This window comes from Mauremys reevesii, linkage group 12 (assembly GCF_016161935.1).
Source record: "Mauremys reevesii isolate NIE-2019 linkage group 12, ASM1616193v1, whole genome shotgun sequence".
NCBI classification, from domain to species: domain Eukaryota; kingdom Metazoa; phylum Chordata; order Testudines; family Geoemydidae; genus Mauremys; species Mauremys reevesii.
In genome coordinates, this window is record NC_052634.1 from 15,865,988 (window position 1) to 15,879,859 (window position 13,872).

The window sequence follows — 13,872 nt, forward strand, 5'->3', positions numbered from 1 at the left end:
AACACGGCTCGCCAAGAGCAAGGGAGAGACACCCCCCCACCCCTCCGGTGCCTCTCCCCACCCGCCCTCCGTGACCCCAGCCGGGCTCCGCAAGTGGCCCTTCTCCCGCGCTGTCCTGCCCCCAGCGCTGCTGTCAGCTAGAGCCCGCCTGGGGCCGCACCGCAGGGACATCCCGCCCCGTCCCTTGCGATCAGATCAGACCTACGGACCCCCCCGCCAGCTCCGCTCTGCTCCTCCCTGGGCGGGCTGGGTGTCTCCTGCCCCCTGGTTGGATGCCTGCGAGGCCCACGCCCCTTGACTGACAGCGGCTTGTTTCGTAACCTCACTTCCAGGCTGGGAAGCCGAGGGTTACCCACGCGGGCTGGGGGAATCCCAGGCCAGAAGGTGCTGGCTGTGGCCGGCTCTGCAGGGAAAGGAGCCGCCTGGTGTAGCTGGAGGGGTCCCTGCTGAGGAGCACCCAGGTGAGGAGGCAGTGGAGCTCCAACGGGAATTGAGTCAGGGAAAGTCCTATGGCCTTTGCTATGCAGATCAGACTGGGTGAGGGCAGAGTCACAGAATATCAGGGTTGGAAGGGACCTCAGGAGGTCGTCTAGTCCCACCCCTTGCTCAAAGCAGGACCAATCCCCAGATTTTTACCCCAGTTCCCCAAATGGCCCCCTCAAGGATTGAACTCACAACCCTGGGTCCTTCTGGCCGTAGAATATATGCAATGTGTGTGGCTGGACCGAGCCCTGAGTGTGTGAGCCCAGATCCTCCAAGGTTTCAGGTGCCTAATTCCCACTGATTTCCCAGATCCCAAGGTATTTAGGCACCTAACTCTCATTGCTTTCAGTGCTGTTTGGCTTGGGGACGGGGGGAGGAGTCACATGCCTGTTCTCAAGGTGATTTCCTTTGTTTTCCTTTGCCCCCAGGAGACCCGACACTGAGACAAAGGAGAAGAAAGCCGGACCCTCAGGATGAAGCACGTATCGATCCACTGGTTCCGTAAGGGTCTTCGCCTTCACGATAACCCTGCCCTGCTGGCAGCGATGACAGACTGCCACACGCTCTATCCCGTCTTCATCCTCGACCCCTGGTTCCCAAAGAACATGCGGGTCAGCGTCAACCGCTGGAGGTTTCTGGTCGAGTCGCTGAGAGATCTGGACGAGAGCCTTCAGAAACTGAACTCGAGGCAAGTCCTGTCCAGGCAGATATTCAGCCCGAGTATAGGGAGGGTTAGAGTGCTGGGGTTGTCGCTGATACCTGGAAAAACAATGGGCCTAATTCTGCTAACCCTGTCCACGTGGGACCCGCATTGCATTCGCTGGGAGCTGTGTACATACAGGGCTTGCAGGGTGGGCCTAGTAGATGCGAGAATTCTGCTTCCTTGGGTCCCTCTGGTCCCAGCTGCCTGGAGCTCCCTGTCCCAGAGAATACGGTGCCATTGAGCTGCAGATTCACAGTGCAAAGTGCTGGCAGGTTCTGTGCCTGGAGAACTGCCTTCCTCTGAAAAATTCAATCCAAGTCAAACGAATGTATTTTCCCCTCCTCTCCCCAATTCACAGCTGTTACTTTTAAACAATTTAATGCTTCCATCTGCTAGATGAATGAGCCATACAGGGGTAGCTGCTTCTCCCACCTCTCCCCCCCCCAAATACCCAGGGCCTGGTTCTCTTTAGCTCTGCACCCTGTGATATCGTGACACCAGTGCACGGTTACCATTCTCACTTAATTGTGTGTGACGTGCCCTTCGCCCAGGTGTGAGTGACAGCGTGTGGGGCAATGCAGAAATGGGCTCCCAATGCACATCCCTCTAGGCGGTTCCAAAGTAGGTTCAGGAGCAGCCCCAGAACGTCAGGGAGCTGCTTGAGCTTAACTGAATGAGGCTTGAGAGGCCCTTTCTAAAGGGCACCTCATTATCAGAGCAAGTGCAGCGAAGGAGGGCTGGAGTAACCAGCAGCAGAAAGGCTTTTACTGAGGAGTTGATGGGGATGAATTTGTCCAGGGGTGAGGGTGGGGTGGGGAGGTTCCTCACAATCCTCTTTGTCTCCAGCTGCCTAATTGAGATGAAGCATGCAGCATGCTTGAGAGGTCTTACACATGAGCCGCTTTGCCAAAGGGGTAGAAGTTAGGTTCCAAAATATCCTCACTGGACCGCTGTCTTCCCCAGCTATGTGGCCTGCATTTCCCTTCCCACCCTGGGATGAGCAGACTGCTGCTTACAAGCCGTGTCTCAGCTGTGGAGGGCTAGGGGCTCCTTGCACAGCTCATAGGCTGGTACGGTAAGACTACCAAGGGACACGGCATGGAGAGATCTCACGCGCCTGTGTTCCCTGCTAAGCTGTCAGAAGTAGAAGCCAGAGCAACATTCTAAGCCTGAGGAACCCAACCGTCCCTCAGCCACGAGCCTGAGGGATCCACCCAACAGGCCATAAAATGGAGCAGGTTGTAGCTGTCCTGACTTTTGACAGGGAGGTGTGACCCACGGAGGCAAGTCCCAACATGCCGTGCTTGGAAGTGGCCTAGCATGAGTGTATGTGTAGACTACAGTTCCCACCATGCAGTTCTCTCTCTTGAGCCCAGCCACCAAGCTCCTGGGCCTTGCTGTTTACCTTGCTCTGGCTGACTAGGTTTTGGTGGCATCTCCACAGGCTGTTTGTGGTACGTGGCCGCCCCACGGAGGTATTCCCGGTCCTCTTTAAAGAGTGGAAGGTGACACGGCTGACGTTCGAGATAGACACGGAGCCCTACTCCAGGCAGCGCGATCGCGAGGTGGTGAGGCTGGCAGCTGAACATGGCATTCAGGTTATTCAGAAAGTGTCCAACACCTTGTATGACACTGATAGGTGGGTCCCAGGAGTGGGGTCTTCATGTTGCTTGCTCATTGCTGGGCATTAAAGCCCCTGGAGTCCCAGCAAAAGAGGGTGGCAGTGCCCTCTGCCCCATGGGTTCTCCCCAGTGATAGGTCACTTTGATTATTCACAGAGTAATTGCTGAAAACAATGGCAAGGCGCCTCTGACCTATGTGCGCCTACAGACGCTCCTGGCGGCGCTGGGACCACCAAAGCGGCCCGTGCCAGCTCCCACTCTGGAAAATCTGAAGGGTGAGTGGAACAAAGGGTTTGGTAGTATTTTAATGATTTGTATATGTGCCTGAGTTTCCTTCCTTGCAGCTGTGTGTCACCTCGCCATTTAGGTGGAACAAACAGGGTCGTTAAGGAACTGGTTGAAACCGACCCAGATCAAGAGAGGGTCCTGAGTGACAACGGGAAGTCCCATCGACATTCAGCAGTGGGACGCTCTGGCAGGCGGGGGAGTGAACGCAGCATGGCCCTGCTTGGAGACAAAGGGCTGAGCCGTGCCTGGGTGGGAATGAAGAGTGGGCTTCTGGGGAAATTGGCTGCTCTCCCTTGGCTGGGACCGGACAAGGGAGAGAGACTGGGACAGAGATGGAGTCTGGCCTAGCGTGGCTGGCATTTGCACTGGCTTGGCCAGGGTGGCCTATGGCTAACGTAAGGCCCTCCAGCTTCGATAGCCAGGTGACTCAGAAATGGCTCCCTTGTTAGGAAAAGGCTGCGTGGGTTGTTGCAAATACCCAGTGAGAGCACTGTGCCCTGACAGGCCCAGTACAAGCCTCTGCGGGAGTCTGGGTTGGCTGGATTCGCTGCAGGGAGCCGCAGAGAGAGGCAGGGTTTGTTGTTGCCCGAAGGCCCAGTCTCAGAGTCCTGGAAGCCAGGGGCTGCCTCCGTGGAACTGGGTGGGTCCTTGGGGCCGGGCACAGTAAAGGGATTGGGAACAGGCTGGGTACAGACCAGATCATGTGGACAGTGAGTATGGGACAAGCCTTTGTCAATGTGGTGGTTCTCTGCTAGGGGGACATGTCCCAGCACTCCAACTAAAAGCTTCCGTGGTTGGTATTTTAGGCTTCCCTGGTGTGTTCCAAAAATCCCTATGCAGTTTCCATGGGATTCTTCTTCTACTAGACTCTGGTGTAGTGGTGTTATGAGGCTGTAAAACAGTTGCCGTGTTCCACCCCAGAGGTGGTTGAATTTCAGTGCTGGGTGCAGCAATCCCTGTTAAGTTCTATAAAGCACTTTGAGATTCTTTACAACTAAAGAGGCTAGACAAACGTACGGTATATTTTAGTGTTGGTGCACGGAAGTACTGACTGTGCCTATTACCCCAGATTGCTGTACCCCCTGCAAAGACAACCATGATGCAGAGTATGGGATCCCTACGCTGGAGGAGCTGGGTCAGGACCCGGAGCAAGCAGGTCCTCGCCTCTACCCAGGAGGAGAGTCTGAGGCGCTTTGCAGGCTTGACTTGCATATGAACAGAACGGTAGGGTAATTAGCATTGATCCCCTCTCCCCCTCTGAGGCCTTGAGCTTTCATGCAAACGGTGTAAGAGAAGCATCTTAGGTTGATTCCCTGCAACGTTGTGCTGAGCCCACATGGGCTTTGTCAGGAGCGTCCTGGAGAGATCTAGGAGCGTGGCTGTAAGTACAGCATTGCCATCAGCTCCATTAAAGACCCCAGGCCTAATTCATTGTTGCCTGGCACCTGCGTTCACTTACCCCTGTGCTAAGTGACTGCAAAGCGGGTGGAAAATGCTAATTAGAATGGTAGTGCCTGGGACTACTCCCCTCTCTGTTTTATTTAGGTACCAGGATCATAGGTGCTGGAACTAGGGGTGCTGCTGCACCTCCTGGCTTGAAGTTGTTTCCTTCATTATAGTTAGGCCATCGTCTTCCCTTGGGCAGGGAGTCCTCTCTGCTTTTCCCTGGCTGGCTTCGGGCACCTCTCATCTGCTTCTCTTGTCCTTTTCCAGGCCTGGGTGTGTAATTTCCAGAAGCCCCAGACTGAGCCCAACTCCCTGAACCCGAGCACCACTGTGCTGAGCCCTTACATCAAGTTTGGATGCTTGTCAGCGCGAACCTTCTGGTGGAGGTTGGCTGAAATCTACCAGGGGGTAAGGAGGAAACCAGGTTTGCTCGGCAGCTCTTTTATCAGGCAGCTGCTTGCCAGCACTTGCGTTGGGTCGAAAGGAGCCGGTAGGTGCACTGTGCAGGTCAGAGTGCTCTGCTGGATCATACGGATGTGGGGCATTTGGAGTAAGATCTATTGCTCTACGTAGGCAAATAACCTTCCTGGCATGGTCAGTGAAGATGCTGCCTCTGTGCCAATGGGAATGGGGCACAAATGGCAGCAGAACCCCTTAGCAGGAAGAGGCTGGGTGAGCTGGATGGTGCAGTTGGTTAGACTTAGACCATAACCTCTTGGGTTTAAACCCTAGAATCACAAAGGAAAATCTGTTTTATGGCTTGTCCTAGGCTTAGTTTGTCCATAAAACCAGGGGATTTTAGGGTTTGGCTCTAACGTAGCCTCTGAATAAGAGAGCCCAGGCCTAGGCAGGGGCTCATGTGGATCAGGAGTGAAGTACCTTAGTAGAGCTGCATGCAAGGTGGAAGCTTTTACAGCACCTCCCTGGATTATGCCCAGCTCTAGCCAATCCTATTAATCCCTCATTTTCCAGAGGCCTTAAACTCCTCTCAGTGTTCGGGTATATGAATGCTTGGGAAACCAATAGCAGTAATCCCTGCCAAGGGACCACCATTGGATCCCTTCTCCGGGACTCTCCTCGCTTATGTGCCAGAGAGAAGAATGACGTCTGCCCTTTTTTGACAGAGGAAACACTCCAACCCGCCCGTGTCTTTGCATGGGCAGCTCCTGTGGAGGGAGTTCTTCTACACGGCAGGAGCTGGGATCCCCAACTTCAACAAGATGGAAGGCAACCCCGTCTGCGTGCAGGTGGACTGGGATAACAATCCAGAGCACCTCAGAGCCTGGAGCGAGGTACCCATTTTTTGGGAACATAGGCCAATGACAATGATGTCCCAGTGACAAGAGCCTTGTAGCAAGGTGGTCTGCCAGGGCCGTGGGAGAGAGTTCAATTATTGGACCCAGTTAGGAAGGGGTCAGGTGATCCTTGCAAAGGGCCAAGAGAGGTCAGCTGGAGGGAGGGTTTAATCTGAATTAACAAAGTGCGCCCTGAGGGAAGGGCCTGGTGAGTCCTCCCTGGCCTCTGGGAGCCTGGCCAGTAGCCTTACATGCCTGATCTTCGTTCTAGTGCACTCCTGGAAGGACCGTCCCTCTGCCTCCCAGCACCGGTGGGGTTATTCCCACTGCTGAGCACTGGAGAACCAAGTGCTGATGCCAAGGAGGTTAGCGGTTGTGCTGGCTAGAGGGAACGCACTTAGAGATGGCCTGGCTGTCGGGTCACACCCTCAGGCAAGGCTGGCATAGGAGAGCTCTTGGATTGCTGGGAAAAGTGCAGCAAAGCTTCCTCAATTACATGTTTATTGGGAGCTGCAGCTGCATAGCGGAATAGGACGGTTACATGCTCAGTGCTTGCAGGGCCTGAGTTACACCAGGGATTAATTTGACCCATACTTGCTAATGCTTGTCTCAAAGGGAGAACTGCTCAATACAGGGACGAGGTAGAGACGGTGTGAGGAACAGACTCTCGGCAGACAATAGACATGGTCACCAGATACCTCAGGCAGGCATGGGCAGCCAGGGCTAGAACCTTGGTCCTTCAGCTTCAAAATACAGTAGCTGCCACTCGAGGTACCAGAGATCTCCCTTGGCTGGTGGCAGTAATTGATTGCTTAGCTCTGTGGGTCTGCCCACCAGCCCCACACCTCACTGGTGAAGCCAGGAGTGTACCTCACACATGGCTGCCTGGATTAGCTTTCTGGAGGTTTAAGCTCAAGCTCTTTCCCTGGCAGGGCCGGACAGGCTACCCCTTCATCGACGCCATCATGACCCAGCTGCGCACTGAAGGCTGGATCCATCACCTGGCCCGGCATGCTGTGGCCTGCTTCCTGACTCGAGGAGACCTGTGGATATCCTGGGAGCAAGGGCAAAAGGTCAGGCATGTCGTAAGGGGCTCTGCTGAAATGGTGGGGGCCTCCGGAACCTTCACGGTTGACAAAGAAGCTGATGGGCTGGTTGAGGGCTGCACCATTGCCTTGTAGACGTGCATAGCCTGGAGTTCATCCCAGAACTCTCCACCCTGCCTGCCAATGAGCAAATGGTGGGGAGGGAGGTGGAGATTGCACCACAGCCAATGGCCGCGAAGAGCTTTCAGCCACTGGGAACAAGGCTGGGAGTTCCAGCCTCTGGCATCCATCCAGCCATCCCCGCCTCTGGCAGCAGGAGCTACCTGTGGTCCCACTGCCGGAGGGGAGATCAGGCTTGCCCTTGGGCTGCTGAACAAGACCTGCAAGGACATGGGACCTCCAGGCTGTCATTCATGGTGCTGGGCTCTACGGCTGGTCGGGTGGGAATGGAGACTGGAGAGCGGCCAGAGACTCCTGCAGCCTCTTACCCAGTGAGAAACTAAACCCGTTCCGATGAATTAGGCAGCGTCGGCGGCTCTTCCCTGCCTGCGACTCTGGGCCCCACCACACAACTAAGCCAGGCTTGGGAAGGGAGGTGTGAATAGCCACGGGCCTGGCGCAAACCTATTCCAATGGCCCCTTCTCCCTGGCTGCTCTGACAGCCCTTCCCTAATCACAGTTATATGGCACCAACCCACAGGCACGATCTTTACCCTCCACTTCTGGTGCTACACAGGAGGTGCCAACTCTTTCCGAAAGCTGGCAGGGTTCCTGGCTGGATGCTTTGCCCACCCAGGTTGTGTGAGGGTGGGGGGAGTTCCCCTGCCGCAGCTGGGGGGGAAGGTAGGCGGGGAAGTGCCACCTAGGGTGACTCTCTGGGGACCGGCTGCCTGATGAGCAGCTGCCACCCCTCCTCGGTGCCATGGGTCAGGAGCCCAGCTGAGCCCAGGCTGAAGGGAAGCAGAAAGTTTTGGAGGTGGGGGCGGGTTACGAATGATCTCACCCTTCCCCAAAGCATCCACTCCTCCCACCCCAGGTCTTTGAGGAGTTGCTGCTGGATGCTGACTGGTCCCTGAACGCTGGCAACTGGCAGTGGCTGTCGGCGAGCGCCTTCTTCCACCAGTTCTTCCGCATCTACTCGCCCGTCGCCTTCGGCAAGAAGACGGACAAGGGCGGAGAGTATATCAAGTAGGTGCAGGGCAAAGTCCAGCAGAGCCCAGCCTCTTCATGGCCTTGCAGAGGGGACACAGCGGGGGTGGGGGAGGGGTGGGGGTTTCTGTCTTTCTAGCTCCACCCAGGAGACTGCTGGTGGCAGTGAATCCTTCCAGCTCTAGGCCGACAGTGACTGGAAGTAACCCACGTTGGGTGGGCTCTGAGGACAGGAAGTTGGGAGCTCTTGTCAGATAGCTACCCCCACCCTCGGTTGGCAGCTTCAGTGGACAGTCCAGGAAATGAGTGGGCCAAAGATCCCGTACCATGCTCCAGCCCCCTCAGCCTGGGTTGGCTAGGAGACACTGGCGAAGGCAGTTGGCACTGAGGGACCTGTGGCTCGGCACTGAATTCCCACCTCGGCTTGTTTCTTTTGGGGCTGACTGACCCACCCTGCCTGTTCCTTTGGGGCCTGACCCTCCTGCAGGAAGTACCTCCCTTTCCTCCGGAAGTTCCCCGCTGAGTACATCTATGAGCCCTGGAAGGCGCCGCGAAGCGTGCAGGAGCAGGCAGGCTGCGTGATTGGCCGAGATTACCCCAAGCCCATCGTGGTGCACGAGGTGGTGAGCAAGAGGAACGTGGAGCGGATGAAGGCAGCCTATGCCCGGCGATCGGCCAGCACCACGGCCCAGTTGGAGGGAGGGGGTGGCAAGAAAGGTAACGACCCCCCCGCTTACCCGGAGCTGCTCTTACCCGGCTTGGCCTCTGAGGCTGAGGTTTGAAGTGCAAGGTACTGGCTGTGAGGAATGGGAGGAGACAATCCAGAGCAGCCCTCCCTTGGGGAGACATCATGGCTAGTGGCTATGGCTAGGACTCCAGGGCCCTATGTTCTAGTCCCAGCTCAGCCACTAACCTGCTGGGTGTCCTTGGGATGTCATGTGACCACCCCGTGCCTCAGTTTCCCCATATATAAAATGGTGATAACACCAACCTCTTTGTAAGGCACTTTCAGACCTATGGATGAGCGATGCTACACAAGAGCTAAGTGTTAGTTGTTTATTATTATTGCTGTATGGTTCTCCCTGCCATCTGAGAGATGCCAAACTCTCCTGAGTCTCCCAATCATGCCACCACATGCCAGCATCCACAGCTCTTAGGGCTGTTGTGCAGTGTCTGAGCAGGGAAGACAGGACAGTCCTGCCCCCTTCAGCCTAATAACCTGGCTGCTTGTTCTCCCATTAGGTGCCAAAAGGAAGACACCTGCGGGTCCCTCTGTGGCCGAACTGCTGACAAAGAAACCAAAGACTTAAGAGCAGCTGAATTCCTCAAGCACTGCCAGTGGATCTTGACAATGGGCCAGTCTCTTCTGTGCCGCAAGGGGAGAACCCCAGGCAGCACAAGATCCCATTTGGGCTTTATGAAGAGAAGCTCTGGGCTCTGTTCTAATCCCTTGACTGACAGCTAGGAGCCCTGGCCTTCTGAGACTAGGGAAAGCTAGGGTGGGGTTTGGGCACTACCTCTCCTATTGGCTCAGGAAACCTTTTCATGCTGCACCCTTTCATTCAGCCCCTTGAGCCTGTTCGGTGAACTGTCCTTTGACACTGGTGCTTTCTATGCTGCTCCCAGCGGAGTTTCTCTTTTGGAAAGGCCATTGCCATGGAGTGGATCAGTTTGTCTGCGTACCTTAGGGTGAATTCACCCTACAGCACTCGGGGAGGTAGATGTTTCACCACCCGTTTTCCACACAAGTGGACTGAGAAAGAGAGATTACTGGGCAGATTTCCAGTGGGAGCTGCTGGATCCCTTAAAAATCTGGCCCTAATTGACTTGCTCAGATCACTTAAGGAGGCAGAGTGGGGAACTGAACTCACATCTTGCACTACATTAATAACTTGCTGGTGCGCCAAATGCCCCGCCAGCCTGGCTGGGAATCGGTAGTGAACTCCCCGTTTAAGCTTTGCTGCCCCCTTTTGGCAGACAGCAGCTTGGGAGGCCAAAGTGAGGGATGCTGGACATGGATGTGGCCTTTTGCCCATCTTTGTACTGAGCATGAAATGCTGGTTACTCATTGCCACCATCCTTGGGACCTGTACGCCCCGTTCTGCAGCATGTCCAACCCAGGCATAATTTCACTATCCCTTGGCTGTGGTCTCCTCGGGTATTACAGATATCCCTGGAAGCACTAGGTGGAGTCTTACAAGAGCGTGGGGGCAGAGCTGATCTTGATGTCCCAAAGTCAGGAAAGTAACTGAAATACTTCTCTGATGGATTGTATTTACTGAGGGGCAACACGTCCTAAATTCTCAGTTACTGAGGGACAATCTACACTCATGGCTACATTTGCTTCCCACAAGCTACTCTTAGTATAACCTTTTAGGAATGAGGTTTGAGCATTGGCCTGCTAAACCCAGGGTTGAGAGTTCAATCCTTGAGGGAGCTATGGGGGGATTGGTCCTGCTTTGAGCAGGGGGTTGGACTAGATGATCTCCTGAGGTCCCTGCCAACCCTAATAATCTATGATTCTAGGTACCCAAATATTGGATGCTAATATCTAACCTGTATTGTTAAATTTATTTACCTAAATTGGGGTTATTGCACATTGTGGAGTAGGTATATTTTATGACTTTTAAACCAAACTTTGTACTTGTGGCTAATCTAAGCATTACACCCAGCTGTACAGACACTCTTTCCTTAACCTGTGTATTAGATAACATTAGCTTTAATCAAATTTAAAGTTTGCTCTTTCATTTACATTGTCTGGAGGTTTTGCTTCTGTTGTGGGGGAGGCTCAGGATGCCTGTGCTGTTGGTCCCTACTCCCTGTCTTTACTGAATATATATTTACTTCCGCTGAGCATTACCATTTTAGACAGATAAGTGACTGGTCGTTATAGCACCTGACCCATGACTGAAGGCAACAGCTGTGTTACCTCTTCTGGTTTATTTCCATTGCCCCTGTTCCTTCCCCTGTTAATGCATTAAGTGGCTGACGGTGACACATTTTAGATTGGAAGCTCTTTGGGGCAGGGATTAGGTTTTAGTGGGTGTAGGGTGCCCAGGGCTACAGCTGGGAGCTCCAGGTGCTATGGTACCACAGACACAATCGCTGGCTTTTAATAAAGCATTTAAGATTCCTGGAAATCAAGAAAGCTTATTGCTGTGTAGCCACCACACTAAGGACAAAGGGGAGTACTTCAAATTCATGACTACTCAAGCTGCTCAAAAGATAATGCTAAGGCAGCCACATTGAGCTGGAGACAGCCACTTCCCCCCAGCTTGCCTACAGGGGGCTGGGGCCAGGATGGGGAGAATAAAAAGCTACCCGCCCTAGCTGATGGAACCAGATGCTGGTGGTGGGACTATTAAAGCAGAGAGCCTCTCTGACTGAGCCACAAGAGGAAGTGCTGGGTAGGAAAGAGGAAGTGAATGAACCAGCTGATATCTGAGAAATAGGGAGAGAAGTCTCCATGGTTCTGAACACAGGACATGCGCTGCTGCATGTCCTGTGTTCAGAACCCAAAGCACGTGCTAGAGTGGTGAGGAAAGCGAGGCAGGGAAGGGTGTAGAGTTATTTTTGTATAGATCCGTTTCTTGTGCTATTAAAAAAAAAAACACCATTGCTCTTCCTTTAAGAACCCTCTGCAAAGCCTCGGTGTAGCACATACCACACGCGTCTGAAGAGGGAAACGGCACAGATCACCCCCCAGCTGGAGTTCTGGGAGAGGGTATGTTTAGAGGGCAGCTCAGGGGCCTGCTCTGATCTGGGGGCTGCAGAGTAGGTCACATGGTCACAGTGCCCTGAAGCATCCCTCAAAGACTGCAGAGCCTTAAAACAGCTGAATCCCCTCACAGCTGTCTGGTAAGCAGCCCAGCGGGGATGCAAATGCAAGCCCAGGTCCCCCATACCGTCCTGCTCCGCTCAGGGTTCCTTACGTTCTCCCACTGCGGTTTGCCAGTGGCACAGGGCAGGGGCTGCTCCACAGCTCACTGAAGCCAATGGGAGTTTTTCTTGTGACTCTGGATGAAATGCAAGTGCCAGGAGTGCAGTGCAGCTCAAGGGGGTGAGCGGGCGGTCCTTAATCACAGCCACATCCTGCCACCATCACAGCCCCATGCTGCAGAATCACTTTATTTCAGTACAAATCACAAGTGAGGCTCTGACACAAATCTCTGGTGTGCAATTGGAGCTGCAGAGGCAGCACGGGCCTACAGTGAGGTAGGTGGGGGGCACAGCCCTCCTGGGTCATCTGCCCCCACTCCCCTCCTAGAGGACTGCAGCACTGTTGGGATGGAACAGCAGCTGGGAGCTATTTCCCATTCTAAACTCCTTTCCCCACCCCACTCACCCAGTGTGGCCCACAGGCATCACACTCCTCTTAGCCTAGTTCCCTGGGCTCAAAGCTGTGGTAGAGTTCTAGATAGCAGAAGCCTGGCCCTGCTGGTTCCCAGCCCAAGGCAGGGGTGACCTCTGCCAGCAATGGCCACTTCCCAGGGAACGCCCATCTCAAACCAGGCAGGGGTTGGCAGCAGCTCAGCTGACAGACAGCCCAAGCATCCAGGCCATGCTGTGCCAGTGACGGGAGACTAGCAGTGTGTGTCTCACCAATCTGGGCCAGCTGTGATCTGTCACCTCGGGAATAGCTTTGATCTTCCTTCTCTGGGCTGTGCAGACCCCCCCAACTGCAATTCTGTTCCTCTGAAATGGAGTCAAATAAAATGTGGTGGCTCCAGCGCGGCATTGGGGAGCACGGCGCACTAGATGCACAGAGGTGGGAGATCATTGTGCAGCTCCCCCACCCCCAAGGACATGGACTCAGTGGTGAGGCTGCACCCAACCCTGGCCTGCCCCAGAAACACTCCAGGACCAGGTGTGGGAGGAAGGCTCAGCAAGGCAGGATCCAAGTGTGGAGGGGCTTAGGGTAGGGAGGATCTAGGTGTGGGTTGAGAGGGTTCTGTGTGGGGCACGCTGGGTGCAGGCACCTCAGTGGAGATCTGGGTGCCGGGGGTGGGTCAGGATGCACAGGGGCTGGTTGGGGGGTTCTGGGTGCAACCATAACAGGACTCGGCAGGGGGGGTCCAGGTGAAGGTGATTAGGGCTCAGCAGGGGTAGTGGTCTAGGTGTGGGGAGCTCAGTGGGAGGATCCAGCTGCTGGGAGAGTGAGGCGGAGACCCAGGTTCAGGTTGTTGGGGCTCAGTAGGGTGGGGATCTGGGGCAGTTCAGGTGCAGGGGGAGTGGGGCTCGGGGTGGTGGTGGTGGTTCTGAGTGCAGGGGGTGGGTGAGGCTCAGCCAGAGGGTCTAGGTATGAAGGGGTCTGGTTGCACGGGGGTTGGGCAGATGGGGGAGCAGCTCCCTGTACAGTGATCCTCCCTCTGCAGCTGAGGAGCGATAGGTGAAGGAAGCGCAGGGGGTGGGGGGACAGCCTGCAGTTTCCTACAGCTGGGGGAAGGTCTGACACAGCACCAGATGCTGTGCTGGGCAAGAGGAAGTCCCATCCTCCCCCGCCTAACAGCTGAGCCCAGCGCAGGGTAGGAGCCACCAGCCAGGTCTTCCCCAGTCCCTCCTGCTGCCCCACAGTGATTTACCTCTCTGCCGGCTGCCCTGGGCACTCGAAACATCCAGCTCGGGAGAGTCACATGACCACTCTTGTGGCTTCCCTGTCAGAAAGTCATTTTTCTGCCGGGAAGCAAAGAAAGCTGTGGGAGACACGAATTCTGTACATGCCCAGTGGTGCAGAATGCCCCAGGAGTAATCCAGTCAGTACCTGGCTGAGGAACAGCACTATCCTCCTGCCTTGGCCAGTGCTCCATGTACAACAGGAAGAACCCACGATTAGCGGTCCA

At 55.0% G+C, this 13,872-nt stretch overlaps 1 protein-coding gene across 1 annotated transcript; it reads left to right on the plus strand.

The window, feature by feature from the left end:
* The first annotated feature begins 335 nt into the window (after nucleotides 1–335).
* Nucleotides 336–10,359, plus strand: LOC120375511 (cryptochrome-1-like). The gene is made up of 11 exons (XM_039496174.1): nucleotides 336–461; nucleotides 912–1,171; nucleotides 2,631–2,825; nucleotides 2,965–3,083; nucleotides 4,166–4,320; nucleotides 4,810–4,950; nucleotides 5,667–5,834; nucleotides 6,770–6,910; nucleotides 7,920–8,071; nucleotides 8,520–8,749; nucleotides 9,275–10,359. Exons 2-11 carry the CDS (start codon nucleotides 957–959, stop codon nucleotides 9,340–9,342), a joined length of 1,584 nt encoding a protein of 527 aa, XP_039352108.1. The 5' UTR covers nucleotides 336–461; nucleotides 912–956; the 3' UTR covers nucleotides 9,343–10,359.
* The last annotated feature ends 3,513 nt before the right edge of the window (nucleotides 10,360–13,872 follow it).

Excerpts from the sequence above, each read along its gene's own strand:
- LOC120375511 (XM_039496174.1), top strand. The coding sequence starts at position 957 with ATGAAGCACGTATCGATCCACTGGTTCCGTAAGGGTCTTCGCCTTCAC. Across the intron at positions 1,172-2,630 it reads CTTCAGAAACTGAACTCGAG|GCTGTTTGTGGTACGTGGCC; the intron begins GCAAGTCCTGTC and ends GCATCTCCACAG. Across the intron at positions 3,084-4,165 it reads CACTCTGGAAAATCTGAAGG|ATTGCTGTACCCCCTGCAAA; the intron begins GTGAGTGGAACA and ends CTATTACCCCAG.